This window comes from Heterocephalus glaber, unplaced genomic scaffold, assembly GCF_053883595.1.
Source record: "Heterocephalus glaber isolate CG9 unplaced genomic scaffold, H.glaber_assembly_v1.0 deba00001572, whole genome shotgun sequence".
Lineage (NCBI taxonomy): Eukaryota > Metazoa > Chordata > Mammalia > Rodentia > Bathyergidae > Heterocephalus > Heterocephalus glaber.
In genome coordinates, this window is record NW_028258357.1 from 8558423 (window position 1) to 8572857 (window position 14435).

Here is a 14435-nt window from a genome sequence, read left to right on the forward strand (position 1 = left end):
GCAGGGACATAATTCTACTATTAATTTTTTTGTTGTTTACGAATGAGTGCAAAAATACTCAAAAAAGATAAAGATGACACAGGGTTTGGGTTTAAGAGTCTTAAGAGTGGCACAGGTTACAGAGAGAGGACAGGTACAGTGAGACATGAGTTCTCTTAAAGACCTGGGTAAGGAAAACTGTCAATAGGCAAAAGCTTAAACTCTTCTTTCTTATTCACAGTTAGTTTTACAAAGAAAACATAATTCAAAATTCAATTCTAATACATAATACATATAAAAAATCCAATTTGACAATGAAAAATATCTTTCATGTCATCGATATGGTATTTAAATATATTCAATAATTTGCTAATAATTTGTACTATCAAAAATATGGCATTCATATCATTTAAAGTTCAGCATTTCAACAAAATTGTTAATTTATATTAATAATTTATTATAAAACCAACTAAGGGAAATTTTATTACTTTACAATAGAGTTCAGATAACTGCTATTGACAAGTTTGGATTATTTAATGCAAAATAAACTCATAGTTAATGTCAAACACTAACTTGTTCTGCAACCAAAACATTACACTCCCCTGGACTGCAGAATTGATTCATTGTGCTAGAAGGAGTGAAGCTGTGGGTAGAAGAGGAAGCACAATGCATCCACTTTTCATCTGAGAGGCAGGATCATGCAGACTAGAACACTGATTCTCTGAAACACAATCGTAACATTTCAAGTACATTATAGAATTTTCATCAATTAGATTTTTAAAATCTCAAGTAGAAAAAATTCCAAAATATGATGTTCAAATAAATTTCATTATTCAAAAAGTTCAGTCCCCATTCAGAAACAGATAAACAGTATATTTATTAAATGAGTTAAGACAAATAAACTTTACAAATAGACAAATAATAAAAGGCTCAGTGGCTAAAATAGATGGTAAGCATCATTGAAAGAAATCAACACCATCACGGTATCTCAGTTGGCTTACACGTGTAAAAAGAAATTTTCAAAGAGCAATTTCACAGAAATGAAGCCAGTTTTTTTTTTCTTATAAACAAATCACCATTTCTTGGTTCAAAACTGACATCTGTTATGAAAATTACCATATCACATATCTGCAAGGTGACAAGGAGTAACTCATCTTCAAAGTGCAAATAAGTCTATTTACAACCACAAAAAAAGGCAATGATGAAGAAGAAAGGATTTTTAAAAAATATACAAAGATTAAAAACGTTTGGGGTGTAAAATTAAACAAGTTTTTGGTTAGAGGATAAAAGAGAAAAAGTGAATTACAGATGCTGATTTCAGCTATATATACTATATAATGGGATGCAAGATCTTTAACAGCCTGCTTGCATTTTTTTTTTCTACTTACATAATGCTCTGGACATTTCTGATAGAAATTACAGTGTCTCAAAGAGAAAATACACACTAAGCATGTCTTGCTACTACTTCATGGATGGCGTAAGACCTGTTTATGGATTAGAGTTGGTGTAAAAAGCCATTGCCTTGAGTTGAAAAATGAATACTGTAAAAGCTCAATACAAATCCTTCAAAGCACATGCACTTCTAAATCTTTTGGTAATTGCATTCATATTTAAGCATAACCAAAATAAAAAAGAAAATAAAATATTTCCCTTTTCTCTATTCCCTATGCCTTAGTAGGCTTCTCCAGTTGATAGGGTCAATTTACAGAGTTGAAAGGATTCTTCAAGATAGTCTAGCCCACCACCCTCATTTTGGGTAAACAATTTTCCTAAGATCATGCAGCAACATTAATGGCAAAACCAAGACTTCAGAAGCCAGGACTTGACTCCTAGTCTAAATATGCTTCCTGGCATATCATGCTACCTCTTTTTACAGTATGAGCTGCTATATATACCTGATGAGTAAATGTACAATGACAAATGCTGACAGAGCCAATATGTTTCTAAGACTTACAGAGGATTCTGCAAACAACTGATGGAGAGAAAAAGATCTCCCCCACCCACCAAAAATATCAAGCACCATCAACTAAATGTTTCTTTGCTGGGCCAGCACACTCAGATGTAGTAGTCCCTATAAACTTTATGTCAGCCTGAGGACTGTTTATCTGGTGAAACCTGGGCTGCTAACAAAATGCCAGTTTCTAAAGGGGGAAAAAACAAAAGGCGAAAAACAAAGGAAGAAGGTAGGCAGGAAAGTAACAGTTGAAGAATCCAACTGGCTTATGATGGGCATTCCAGCACATGATTATTACATCAAAATATATCTTTTACGAAGCTTTTCCGATTCTTCACATAACCTCATTTTATCTACTCTGTTGTTTGGCCACTTAAGACTTAAAAGTAACAAAGATAATGGTGGTCATTACTTTTTTTTTAAACTGTGAGACTATTTTAGACAAACTGAATTCTATGAAGAGTAAATTAAATGGCAAAATTGTGATAATTCTCTCAATCTGCTTCTATTAGATTATCACCAAGGAATTAAAGCGGTACTTCATGGGACTGTTATCATCTTGAAATTTATTCCAATTGTGGTTAAAGAGAACAGACTGATGCACCATATATGCAGAACTGAGGAAAGAAGCTGAAATGCCTTTTAAAAAAACATTGCCATGTATTTATTTAATAAAAGGGCATATTTATTTATGTTTACAAACAAGTTTCAAAAACAAAAAGAAAACATGTATGCTTCTATTTATTAACCTTTTTCAAAATGCCAACAGCCCTCATGCTGTATGAAGGTCTCGAAGGACTAGAAAAATCAATACAGTTCACTCACAGTTCACCAAGACATCACTGAACTAACACAGACAAAAACAAAAAGGACTAAAGTTCTCTTGTAGTTTGATAGTTTGATTTAATTTGATTTGCCTGAAATAACAAAAGCATTTCAAGCATCTTTCATTATGTAGTCGATGTCCTGCATTAAACAATCTACTAAATTCTGAACAAAGGTTATTAGCAAGTTTTCAAAAATTTTAAAAATTAAACAGCTGTTTCAAAACCATTAAGTAGTAAATGTATTTAAGAAACTAATCAGGACAGATGCCATAACTTCATTAGAACACCACTGCTCATCTTTTTTTGTTTTGTTTTCTTTTTTTAAACAAAGCATTAGTGTTATCTATTTGGCTATTAGTATTAGCAATTTATCTACAATATTTAACAAGGTAAATCGTAGGCAAAAATTTAGTACAGTTTCAATAGAAACACCCCCTTTTTTTTTTTTTCCTGAAAATACAGCAGTATTTGAAGGACTAATTTTTCTGTGCATCAGTTATAAGGAAGCTTCCCATCTATGAACAGGAACAAAAAAAGTATCTACAAACCTTTGTAAACAGATGTTCATCATTTATAAACATAAATAATCCAAATTATTAACAGCCAACAGCAGAAATTAAAGTATCATTTCAATGATCCAGGGCTCTTTGTCTCGCTCGCCCAGGTTTACTCCTCCTTCCCTCCCATCAAGGACTGAGAGAAACTAACGCTCTGCTCACACACTGTTCAGGACCATTCTTGGGTACTACTGATGATCCACGGGTGACTTACACTGAGTTACTGTTTATCTGTCAGTTCATTTCTCCCAACCCCCAAAAAGCACCCTCAGTCTGGCAGAAAGCTTTGCTTTTTTTTTTTAAAAAAATAAATCTACATTCGTACAAGTGTGTCTTCTGTTGAAGTCCAAAGACAAGAATACTATCTTGTCTGTCACAATATGAGAAAAGACCCAGTTTCAATTTGTTTCTTTACAATGCAGCTAGTGTGTTAACATTCAGCTTACAATCAGAGTGATGTTTCCAAACTATGTAGTGGGCTTCCTGGGGATGAAGAGGTAGCAGACTTGTTCATTTCTATTGTAAGGTGAATTCCGCTGTCAACAGCATTGTTATTTTTGTTGGGAGAGGGAGGAGGACTGGAGTTACGTTTTGTAGGAGCATCATCTTCTGCATCAGTGTCATCAATGAGGGGAATATGAGGCTCTGAATCTTCTATCCTAAACTCAGGATGTGTCATAAAGTTGTGAATCGAACTTCTTGATTCTGGTTTTTCTAACCCTTCATATAAAGAACTACGAAATGCATTCACCACTCGAATCTGTAAACATCAGAAAACAGAAAGATGTCAGTACACTATTAAGTTAAAAATGGTTCACTTATGAGTCTGAATCCACAAACAGCTAGGTATGAGTGAATCATATTTGCATGTAATGCAGTGGAACTTGCAATACACTGTAAAAAAATGAATATTTTAGTAGGACACTACAGAACAACAAAACCACATACTCTAAGAATTAAGAGGTATAAGTTTAAAGTAATACTAAGGAAACCTCATTGTCACTGGCTAAAAATTTAATAGCCATTTTATAGTATTTTTTTCCCCTAAGAAAATAAAAACAAACATAAAACAAAACAAAAACTTAACCATACACAAGCTTAGCTAATTTCTTTGTAAATTAAAAAGAATGTATTTTTGAAAACAATTCAAATAAGTTAAAAGTCAAGCACAAAGGGTTACTATTTATCATGCTAGGAGTAAGGGCGTCACCGACTATGAAAAAGCCAAGCAAATATAAGCTGAAAGCCACATGAACTCACATCTACCCCACTACTCCCATAATTAAAAATAAGAATAAAGACAAAACCCAAATAAATATCTATAAAGTGCCATTAAACAGCTATAAATATTTGAGTATATGCCATTTTTCTATAAAGTATTAGTGTTTTTCTCTAAGTAGATTACAACTTAATCACTCACTACAGTCTCCAGGAAGAAGAGAATCAAAACAAAAATAAATTCTCTGGAATTCTTCTATGAAAAAATTCTCAAGAAGAAGTGTTAAAGCTTTCTGGTATTTTCATCTCTAAACACACAGCTCAACAATTTACCTTTCTGCTTGAAGGTCTGCTGTATATGTATGGGCAATGAAACTCAAAAGCATTACTGCAATACTGACATTAGGTCTTACTAGTCCATCCCCCAAAAAAGAATACCCAAATAGTTGAACACTTCTTATACACCAATTCAGATACAAGATTTGCTTTCTGTTTTAATTCTAATGAACTGTGCTTAATAATGAAGACACAACCAGGTGTGGTAGTGCATGCCTGTAATCCCAGCACTTGGGAGGCAGAGGCAGGAGGACTGCCAGGAGTTTGAAGCCAGCCTGAACTATACTGCAAGACCCTGTTTCAAAAAAAGGGGAAGATATCATTAAGAAAAATATACAAAGTAACTGACACTTTGAATTGCTAGGAAAAAAAGATGTCACCAAAATTATCTCATGATAATGAACTAATACATTTTTTCCTATGAACACTGAATATATATTTTAATTTTTTTTTTGGTACCGGGGGTTGAACTCGGGACCTTGAGCTTGTGAGGCAGGCGGCAGAACCACTGAACTAAATCCCCGGCCCCTGAATATATTTTTAAAATGTAATGTTGAGTTAGGAACATGTATCTGCTTCTAATCATTAATCATTACCTTATCTCTCCTTGCATTTGTCTTTCTTGATTTACCAACCTCTGTCTGTAAGCTGCTTTAGTTCATCTTAACTTAGCCCTATATGCAGGCAGCACAGCATACTGGATTAATAAAGAGAAACATAAAATGGGTTACAGCTCTGCCACCTACTAGCTGAGGAACCTGGTCAAATGAGTTCTGTCAGGTACAAAATGGGAAATAACAATGGTAACCTACATTTTATGGGGTTGTTATGGGAGATTAGTTAGTAAGCTACAGTAGAGTCTGAAAAGTACTAGCACAAAAGTATCAATCCCAGGGCTTCTCAAACTTTAATGTGCATATGAATTAGCCAAGGATCTTGTTAAAGTGAAGATTCTGATTCAGAAAAAGCCTGATCTCTTGCATCTAACAATTTCCCAAGTGAAGCTAGTGCTGCTGGCCTCATCTACACGTGGAACAGTAAGCAGCATGTCTGCACTGTCTTGCTACTTTATCATGTGCTATTTTCTAATCCTGTTCTATTTGTGTTTGTACTTTGGTCCCTTAATTTGAGAAACTAATAGCAGGAAATACATTGTCAATTTATTGCCCTTGTTCCCGTCCCCCTTTATTAAGATGCAAACTGCTTAACATATGGAATATAAACAATGCTTGTTAACTATTCTGTTAAAATAATTCATTTAATATCTTATTGTGAAATCTTACAATTTACATTTTATACTTGTGAACATTTAACAAGTATTCTGGCTGTGCTGTCTTATACTTTCAAAGCAAGAGGTATCTTACTTTAAAAAAAAATCTGTTGGTGTCAGTAGCCAGCAGGGATAAAAGAAAACAGAAATTAGAGGATCAGTCAGCAAACTTTTTTTTTTTTTTGGTACTGGGGATTGAACTCAGGACCTTGCACTTGCGAGGCAGGCGCCGGAACCACTGAGCTAAATCCCCAGCCAGCAAACTTAATGGGTAATGAGAACTGTTAAGATTACCCTGAAGTTGTTGGAAGTCTGACTAGCCTGCTGGTATGGCTGTTCATTTTTTTCTTTTCCCTTCTTTCTGTAAATCTGTCTAGGAAGGATATAAATCCATTCTTTAAACATATTAAATTTGAAAAAACACACAAAAAAACCCTAGAATTCAGAAGAAAGGGATGGGCTTAAGACAAGAGAGTTGTGAGGTAGAAGAATTCTAAAGTGGAGCAGAATAAGAGCAGCAGGTATATGTGTACACACAAACACATACTGTGGTAGGTATTTTGTTAATAGTGGCAGAAAGCTGCAAACACATGAGCTAACTTATACTTGCTTTGACTTTATTATCAACCTTATGTAAAATTCTCACAGTAACTCTGAGAAAAAGAATTTTGTGCACAATATTTTACATTGGTAGGAACTGTATTAATATTGCCAAAAATCCAATTAAACCATAAGTCTCAAAAGTAACCCTAATTTTCCATTTTGACCAGCTAAGCCTCATTATTTATCCAGTCTTTTAATTCAATTCCCATTTAATATCTACTGGGATCTAGATGTACAAGATTATACCTTCTAAAATTTTAAGAAAAAATTCAGTAATTTCTATGTTCAGAAAAATTTAAATCAAGTAAATTATTCAACAAGAGAAAATAACAGAAGAAAATATTACATGAAGCAATGATTAAAAAATGAAGTGATTACCATCATAAATTTTAAGAAACTTAATGATTATAAAAGAAAACAATGCATTAAATATAATTAACAAATCAAAAAAATCATGCAAAACCATGTGTTTTTCTAAATGCTTTCCCAAGTCTTGCTAGCAGAGATTAATAATACTGTTGTCCAGAACATGGTATATAAGGAGACAGCTCTAAGATACAGTACTACATCATCAGAAGCCAATACATCTGATCTGCAGACAGATCACCTATTTCTAAAATTTGTATTAATCACTTTTACTAAGTGGACTAACCTAAAAAATCAAAATGCTACATAAAGTAAAAGATCATTTGCAACAAAAAAGAAAATTCTAGGCTGTTTTCCAAAGCTGAGACGAGCATATTGAATTTCCTTAGGGGAGTCTCATTTGTGTAAATGTGAACTGTTTTAATTATCTGTAAAGGACTAGATAATAAATATTAGATTTTTTAATGCATAAGGTCTCTATTTAGCTATTTAACTTTGTCTTTGTAGTGCAAAACCATTATATACTTATTGAAATAGGCATGGCTTTGTTCCAGTAAAATTTTATTTTAAAATACAGGAGACAGGACAGATTTGGCTCACCGGCTGTAGTCTGTAGACCCTTTATCTTGAAGATAAAACTTTCTCAATTTCTCCTTTCTAGGAAGCTTAGCCTTTTTGTTCAGAATAAGCATTTAGTAATGGTGAAGAGCTGATATGATTCATAGATAAAATATCTACAGATAAATTACTACAGAATGTTTCCTCTAGATTGTAAAGAGTAAAGATCTTGCTAATAAGTGAGGAGAAAAGAAAATCTCTCCAGGTAAGGTTCAAGTCTAGTATTTGACCAAGCTGACATGGATTATCACCATGTCTATTTAACAGAGCAAAGAAATCTGACATTCATAGAAACTTCTAGGACTACTCAATATTAGGGTAGAAGCAGTGAGAAAAGTAAATCTTTCATCAAGCATACTAAGACTCTTAACTGTATCTTCAGGATTTTTATACCTTAATTAATTCTATGTATCACCTGATGTTATTGTAGCACGTAAGACAATGTTCCATCAGCAAGTTTTAGAGAAATTTAAGGTAAAAACAATATAATTATAGGAATTGTTACTGCACAATGATAACCTCATTAGCGAAGTATGATCCAGTCCCTGGACACCTCATGTTGTAAGAACACAGGATATACAATAAAGTAGAAAACATCTCAAACCCTAATGAAGCAACAGCTACAATCCCTCCTTTGTCACTCTCTGAGTATAACTGTGCTTCCCCGAAGTATAACACTACTCCCCTGGTCACTTGTGTCTAGGAATTCAGAGGTTTCATACATAAGTGTGCATTAGAAAAGAGCCTGGACTGGGTATAAGTATCTTAAAACATACTGGTATGATACTTAACACAGAAGCTCAGACAAAATTAGGTTGAGAAATACAGCAACTACAGTGTACCCAAAGTCTTCCAATTTAAAGAAATGGTCAATTATTTAAAATACTGGTGAAATAAAAATGAATAGTATAACACCCACGAGAGATAAACTTGTCAAAAAAAAAATCAACACAAAGCTAATCAGTAGGAAAATCAGTAGGAAACAATCAGATAAATCCAGAATGTAAGGCACATCATAATATGACTGGCTGAGTCTTCAGAGTAAGATCACACCATAAAAAAATAAAGGCAGGAAATAGATCTGGGTTAGAGACTAAAGAAAAGCAATACACACTGCTGATGATTCTTTTGTGGATCCTGCATCAAAAAGCTATAAAAGACATTGGGCAACTGGAGAAATCTGAATATGGACTGATTATAACATGGTATTAGTGTTAAATTTTTTTGAATGTGTTAATACAGGACATATTACACGACTTGTACTCATTTTTTTAACTCATCTACAGGTTTGAAATTTTTCAAATTTAATATTTAGGGCAGGGGAGGGAAGACTTTTAGGATAAAGTCCTAGTTTGGCTCCTCACAGGATATAAACTGAAGATTGCCTTCCATTCTAGCTTCATCAACTTCTTACAGTTTATTATTACTCTTGTAGTATCAAACGATTATCACTGAGGGTTGCTCTCCTCAATTAGCAAATTTTATCAAGGATCAACTTGGGAAACTCACCTCCTTCACATAATTTTTCTTGAGTTCCCAGTGTACATTAAGACTCCTACCACATTATTCTGTGTTTCCCTAGCACATAAAAATTTCCATTTATTTCTCTCAGTAGACTGCAGATTCTTCTAGAACAGTCTTGACACACACTAGTATGCCTTCCATAAATGTCTGTGGAATATTTATCATCCATAGCTGGGTGGTAAGAAGCCCCAAGATAGTGTAAAATCCATAGAGGGAGGAAGGGATGCAACTGACATTTATGTACCCAAGCAATTTACATTTACCATTTCATTAATGTAGGTAAATTTAAAAAGGGAGAGTCCTATTTGTCCATGTAAATGTAATATCCTAATGTTACAAGGTCAGTGTGTTTTAGAGCACCTGTCTGCTCCTTGCTTTACACCATACTAACCTCTAAGTATTAGCCAGGAGCAGATTATTTAAATTCCAAGTCAGTGCTCATGCCTGTGAAATGGGGACAGATCTTGTTTTGCCGGTTTTACAACATTGTTAAAAATATCATAAAATATCATAAAAATTACACGAGCAAACAGTAAACAAATAGGCACTGAGTAAACAGTCTGCACTAAGGCTCCGCCAGTCTACCCGGAAATTCAGTGGAAAAGATATGTCTCTGCCCAATAGAACTGTAAGAATTTCAGCAATTTGGGGTTGGAGGTGGGTTTATACTTTAGTTCCTTTAATATACTGAAAATCCACATGAAATCAGAAGATCTTAATTTACAGTAAGACTACATAAGTGGTAAGACTTTTAGGAGTCTTACCATTTACTTAGGACTTTAGGAGTCTTGCTATTTACTAAAAATCTGAAAGGAAATGTGTTTTTCTACTCAATACACCTTTCCACATGGAATGGTTCAAATAATTAATCAACTATATACTTTTCCCACTTCTTTTAAAACGTTTTTTGTCTATGATGCGACTTTAAATTGATTATACAACTGGGAGGAATAACCTCAGACTACAAATAACTATAAAAGCTTATATAAAGCTTAAACAAAGTAAGGCAAACAAAATTCAGGTTAAGAAGGCAAGGAACTAGCTATACCGAGAACTTTTCTTCAGGCAACTAACTTTCCAAGCTGGACGAGATAAAAGCTGAAATGCCAAATTCATTTTTGGCTTTAAAAATGCAATTTCCTGACTCTGTTACATCAGTTTTAAATCACATGCTTCTAGGAACCATGCAAGATGGACATGTTTGAAGGCATATACTCAAAAATTTATAGTAGTTTCACAAATTCTAAGCTATAATTTCATTCCCCATATAGCTATAAAAGGTAGCACAGAGACAAGCTCATGGATTTCATATCTAATCTTTGGTTGCAATTGTTCCACCGGTTATCTAGCCCTCTAAGAAATAAAACAACAACAACGACAACACTTTGAGGTCTCAATCCACTTTACGAAAAGAAAGCTTTATGAAAAGCCTGAACAATGAATTTAAACATTAAGGAGAAAATGAGAAACGTTAGGTGTGTGAAGTAGGAAATGTTAATTTCATGCACTTAGGAACACACACTCACACCCCACAGTAGTAGAAGCAGTAGAAGAGGAAAACACTACATGTGTAGGGGTAGAAATATTTGTTACATCATGATGCTGGCTGGCGATGGAGGGCTGCCGCCTTAGAGCCCCCTGAATGGAACTTCCACTCTGGAAAGCATTCACTACATCCATCTGCAAGGAATCAGAGATCGTGACAGCTTGCTCGGCAAGAGAGAGAGAACAAGAGAAAGGACCATTCCATCTATCACCATATAAAAAGTAAAGAAAAAGGCACTTTTTACAGAGCAGTAAATAGGCAAAGGTAGCATTTTGAGATGAGGGGAGAAAAAAAAAAGCTAGGAAAAAAGGAGCTTAGGGGCATAAGACACATTCTTCCATAACCAGGTAAAAGTTTCACTCATTCCAGCTACCAGTAGTATTTTTTCAAAAGAATAAATTTTTTGGGCTGGGAGGCTAGAAAGGAAGTTAAGGAGTACATAAAACCTCCTCCCAGGTCAGAAAGCCCTTGCTCCCATCATCTCTCCTACCTCTCTACCAGACCCATACCTGAGTTTGGATTCTGTTCAGACCTCTAAACCACAAGATTTGGCCACGCCGCAACTCCCTTTCAGCGTGATCTATCTCTTCAACATCCTCTGCTAACTCCTCTTCAGGTATTTCTTCCTTTTGTGTTCCATGACCAGCTTCTTTCAGGAATTTTAAACGGCTAGTTGGAATTGTTGAAATAAGCTACAACGTAGGGGAAATAACTTAGAACTAAATCATACCAAGTAGAGTTAAACTGATCAACTTTACAAAAGATATAAAAATTACAAAATATCCAACTATGTTCACCAATGAAGTGATGAAATCTTTTGATCAGACATCCTCTCCCAGAACTAAAAATATTCTTCTTAGTTATACAAAAAGATTTAGGTTTGAAGGATAAAAACATTTTCTGAATAGGAATTAACCTGATTACATTTCTTTCATATTTTAGTTTGGACACTCACAATAGTAAATGATCATGCTTCAATACATATTATTTACTTAAAATTATTAATTATATTTACTTCAAATAAAACAAAAATACCAAGTGGTCTTACTGGATGCAAAACATATTTCATTAGTGCTGTAACAATTCAACGAGTAAAGCATACCAAAAGCCAGAAATTCATCAAGGTTATACTAAAAAGTTTTATTGAATATATTTATTTGTATAAAATTCAACTATTTAAAACTGAACTAATACTGATTTACAATGACACCAAATAGTAACAGATGCCTCAGAAAACATAAAGGATACAAGAGACTTCAACCATTATGTATTAGCTTTTGGTGTTAACAGTCATTTCTTATGGGAGTCAAATAGATTAGGGAGAAACAAGCATGCAGTTAGAAATAGAACAGCTTAGAAAACTTCTACTCCAACCACCTCATTCCATAGAGGCCAAAAAAAAAGTAAAAAAGTTCAGAGATGTATGAAGTGACCTGTCCATGGAGTGACTAAGACTCCAGGTTTCCTGGCAACAAGGGCCAGTTATTTTTTTACCATGACATACTTAAATCAATAGACAACATCAATTTAAGCCTTTTGTTTATGTATGTTGTATTGTATTTCTTCTTCCCGAAATTAGCCAGAGTTTTGGAGGTTATAAGGTTGTATTTCATCAGAGACCGTTATGAAATAATTAGAATGGTAGTCAAAAATAAGTGCGGACCAAGTAGGGATCCTACTTTAAAGAAGATCTCTGATAATAAAATGCTCAAAATGAATAAGAGAAACTTAAAGGCATAAAGGGCTAAATTTAAGTAAAAACTGAGAGTTTGGTTTGATTTGCAGAATGACAAAATCTGCTCACCTAAGTTACACAACATGCTATTCTGCATTTGTAACAGCATTAATATAGATTCTCTATCAGTTAGTTTTACAGTAATGGTATCTGGTTTAAAATGAACAACTTATGTCATTATGATTCATCCTTAGAAAAGAATGACACGCACTTGGCAAGTAAGCAGACCAAAGATGAGAAGTATCTCATTCTTCAGGGATTATATTTTATAAATACATTGTTAAAGATATTCAGTCCAATAACTCTAAAATGCCATTTAGTGGCCCTATATTCCAATATATACTATTATATAATACACATTATATATTATCATATATAATAATATATAAGAAATACCATTATTTTTATTTTATTCTAAACATGTAAAAATAGGTGAGGATAAAAGATATTTAGTATCCCAACTACTTGTAAATATATTACTTTTATTAACTGCTGCAAAACTACAAAAGAAGTTACAGATAGTACAATTAAAAAAAAAACACTACACACATTTCCTTAAATTCCATTTCTTGACCCAAATGTAATTATTTAGGATCAAGTAACAGAACTAAGTAAAGAAAATACACACTAGAAAATTTCAAAGAAATACAGGTTTTAAGGAAAAATGATGAGATTTTACCTGGCCCCAGAGTAATGTCCCCATTCCGAGGAATATTGACCATAGCCACTGTTCTACTGAAAGCTCTGAACAACTGAAAGGCTTTCCACCAAACTGCACAATTATTATCTGGAGGAATAACCAAGAGTAAATTTATATAAATATTTTAAATTTTAAAATTCATATTCTTAACATGACCACTATTTTAAATCTCAGCTGAAAATAAGACAACTGAAACATAAAGTCAAACCTCTGCCCAAACTTTCAAATGAATACATTTTTCATGTTTAAATTACACTTGCTAAATTAAAAAAAATTATCATGATCAAGAAGAATAACTTAATACTATTTAATCCCAAGAATACTATATTCGCCTGTAGCTTGTTTCATTTTTTGAATAAATATCAAATTCCATTGTGTGCATTGTATTTGTTAATTCCACTGTGTTTTAAAGTCAAGATTATTTATATACTGATTTGATAATCATGTCTGGATATTCACTGAGATATAAAACTGACATAATTTTCTTTTGCAAACCAAGAAAATAATAAAGGTGAAAAAGTTCAATATTTATTTATACAAGTGTTCTTGGTTTTTAAAAAATTTAAGTATCTTTTGTTGGTATAATGAAGGATGTGAAAAGTTTTAAGGTGGTAGGAGAAAAAAATCAATGATTATATGTGAATGGCTGATTTCATTTCATAAAAAATAAATTTCATTTTCAAATTTGAAGAAATAAAATTGCTTAGTTGTGGCACTTACTTCTAAGAACAAGAGGCTAAGTTTCCATATTCTTTAAAATATACCTTAGATCAATACGAGACTATACACATCACCAGGGTAACATGCAGAGTCTCTGCACTCCCATGGCTAATTTCTAGAAGAAGTACCTGTCTTTTCCTACTACCCACCTGTACCACAAAAGTGCCTAAAACAATTGAGCAGAAGATGGCGTTATTAAAGATTCCTTCAAACACATTTCTTTCACCATGGATTTTCCGGGCATTTATTTCATTGAAAAGTTGCATCAGCACAAAGGTATTAAAAACAATAGTATAATGTTCTGAAGGAGGAGCATGCAAAGGAGCATTTCTTCCACTATCAATATCAAAAAACTTTTCTCCTGAAAGAATGAAACATTATTTTGTAATTATCATTTAAAATAAACTTTAACATTGCAAGGAAATACACAATAATAAAACCTAGATTGACTCTTTATTTGGTCTGGAATAACAGCACAAAAA

At 33.4% G+C, this 14435-nt stretch overlaps 1 protein-coding gene across 4 annotated transcripts in view; it reads right to left on the reverse strand.

The window, feature by feature from the left end:
- Positions 1-831: 831 nt before the first annotated feature.
- The window catches only part of Atp2b1 (ATPase plasma membrane Ca2+ transporting 1), a 112554-nt gene continuing 98950 nt past the window's right edge, over positions 832-14435 (reverse strand). For 2 of the 4 annotated variants that reach the window (XM_004844982.3, XM_013072304.3), the window contains exons 18-22: positions 14103-14314; positions 13213-13320; positions 11308-11490; positions 10846-10932; positions 832-4077 (exon numbers count right to left, since the gene is read on the reverse strand). In XM_004844982.3, coding sequence (XP_004845039.1) covers positions 3766-4077; positions 10846-10932; positions 11308-11490; positions 13213-13320; positions 14103-14314 — 902 coding nt within the window. In that variant the 3' untranslated portion in view covers positions 832-3765. Of the gene's footprint in view, positions 4078-10778; positions 10933-11307; positions 11491-13212; positions 13321-14102; positions 14315-14435 lie in introns of all 4 variants that reach the window. The other 2 variants (XM_087192584.1, XM_087192583.1) reach the window with 2 other exon arrangements.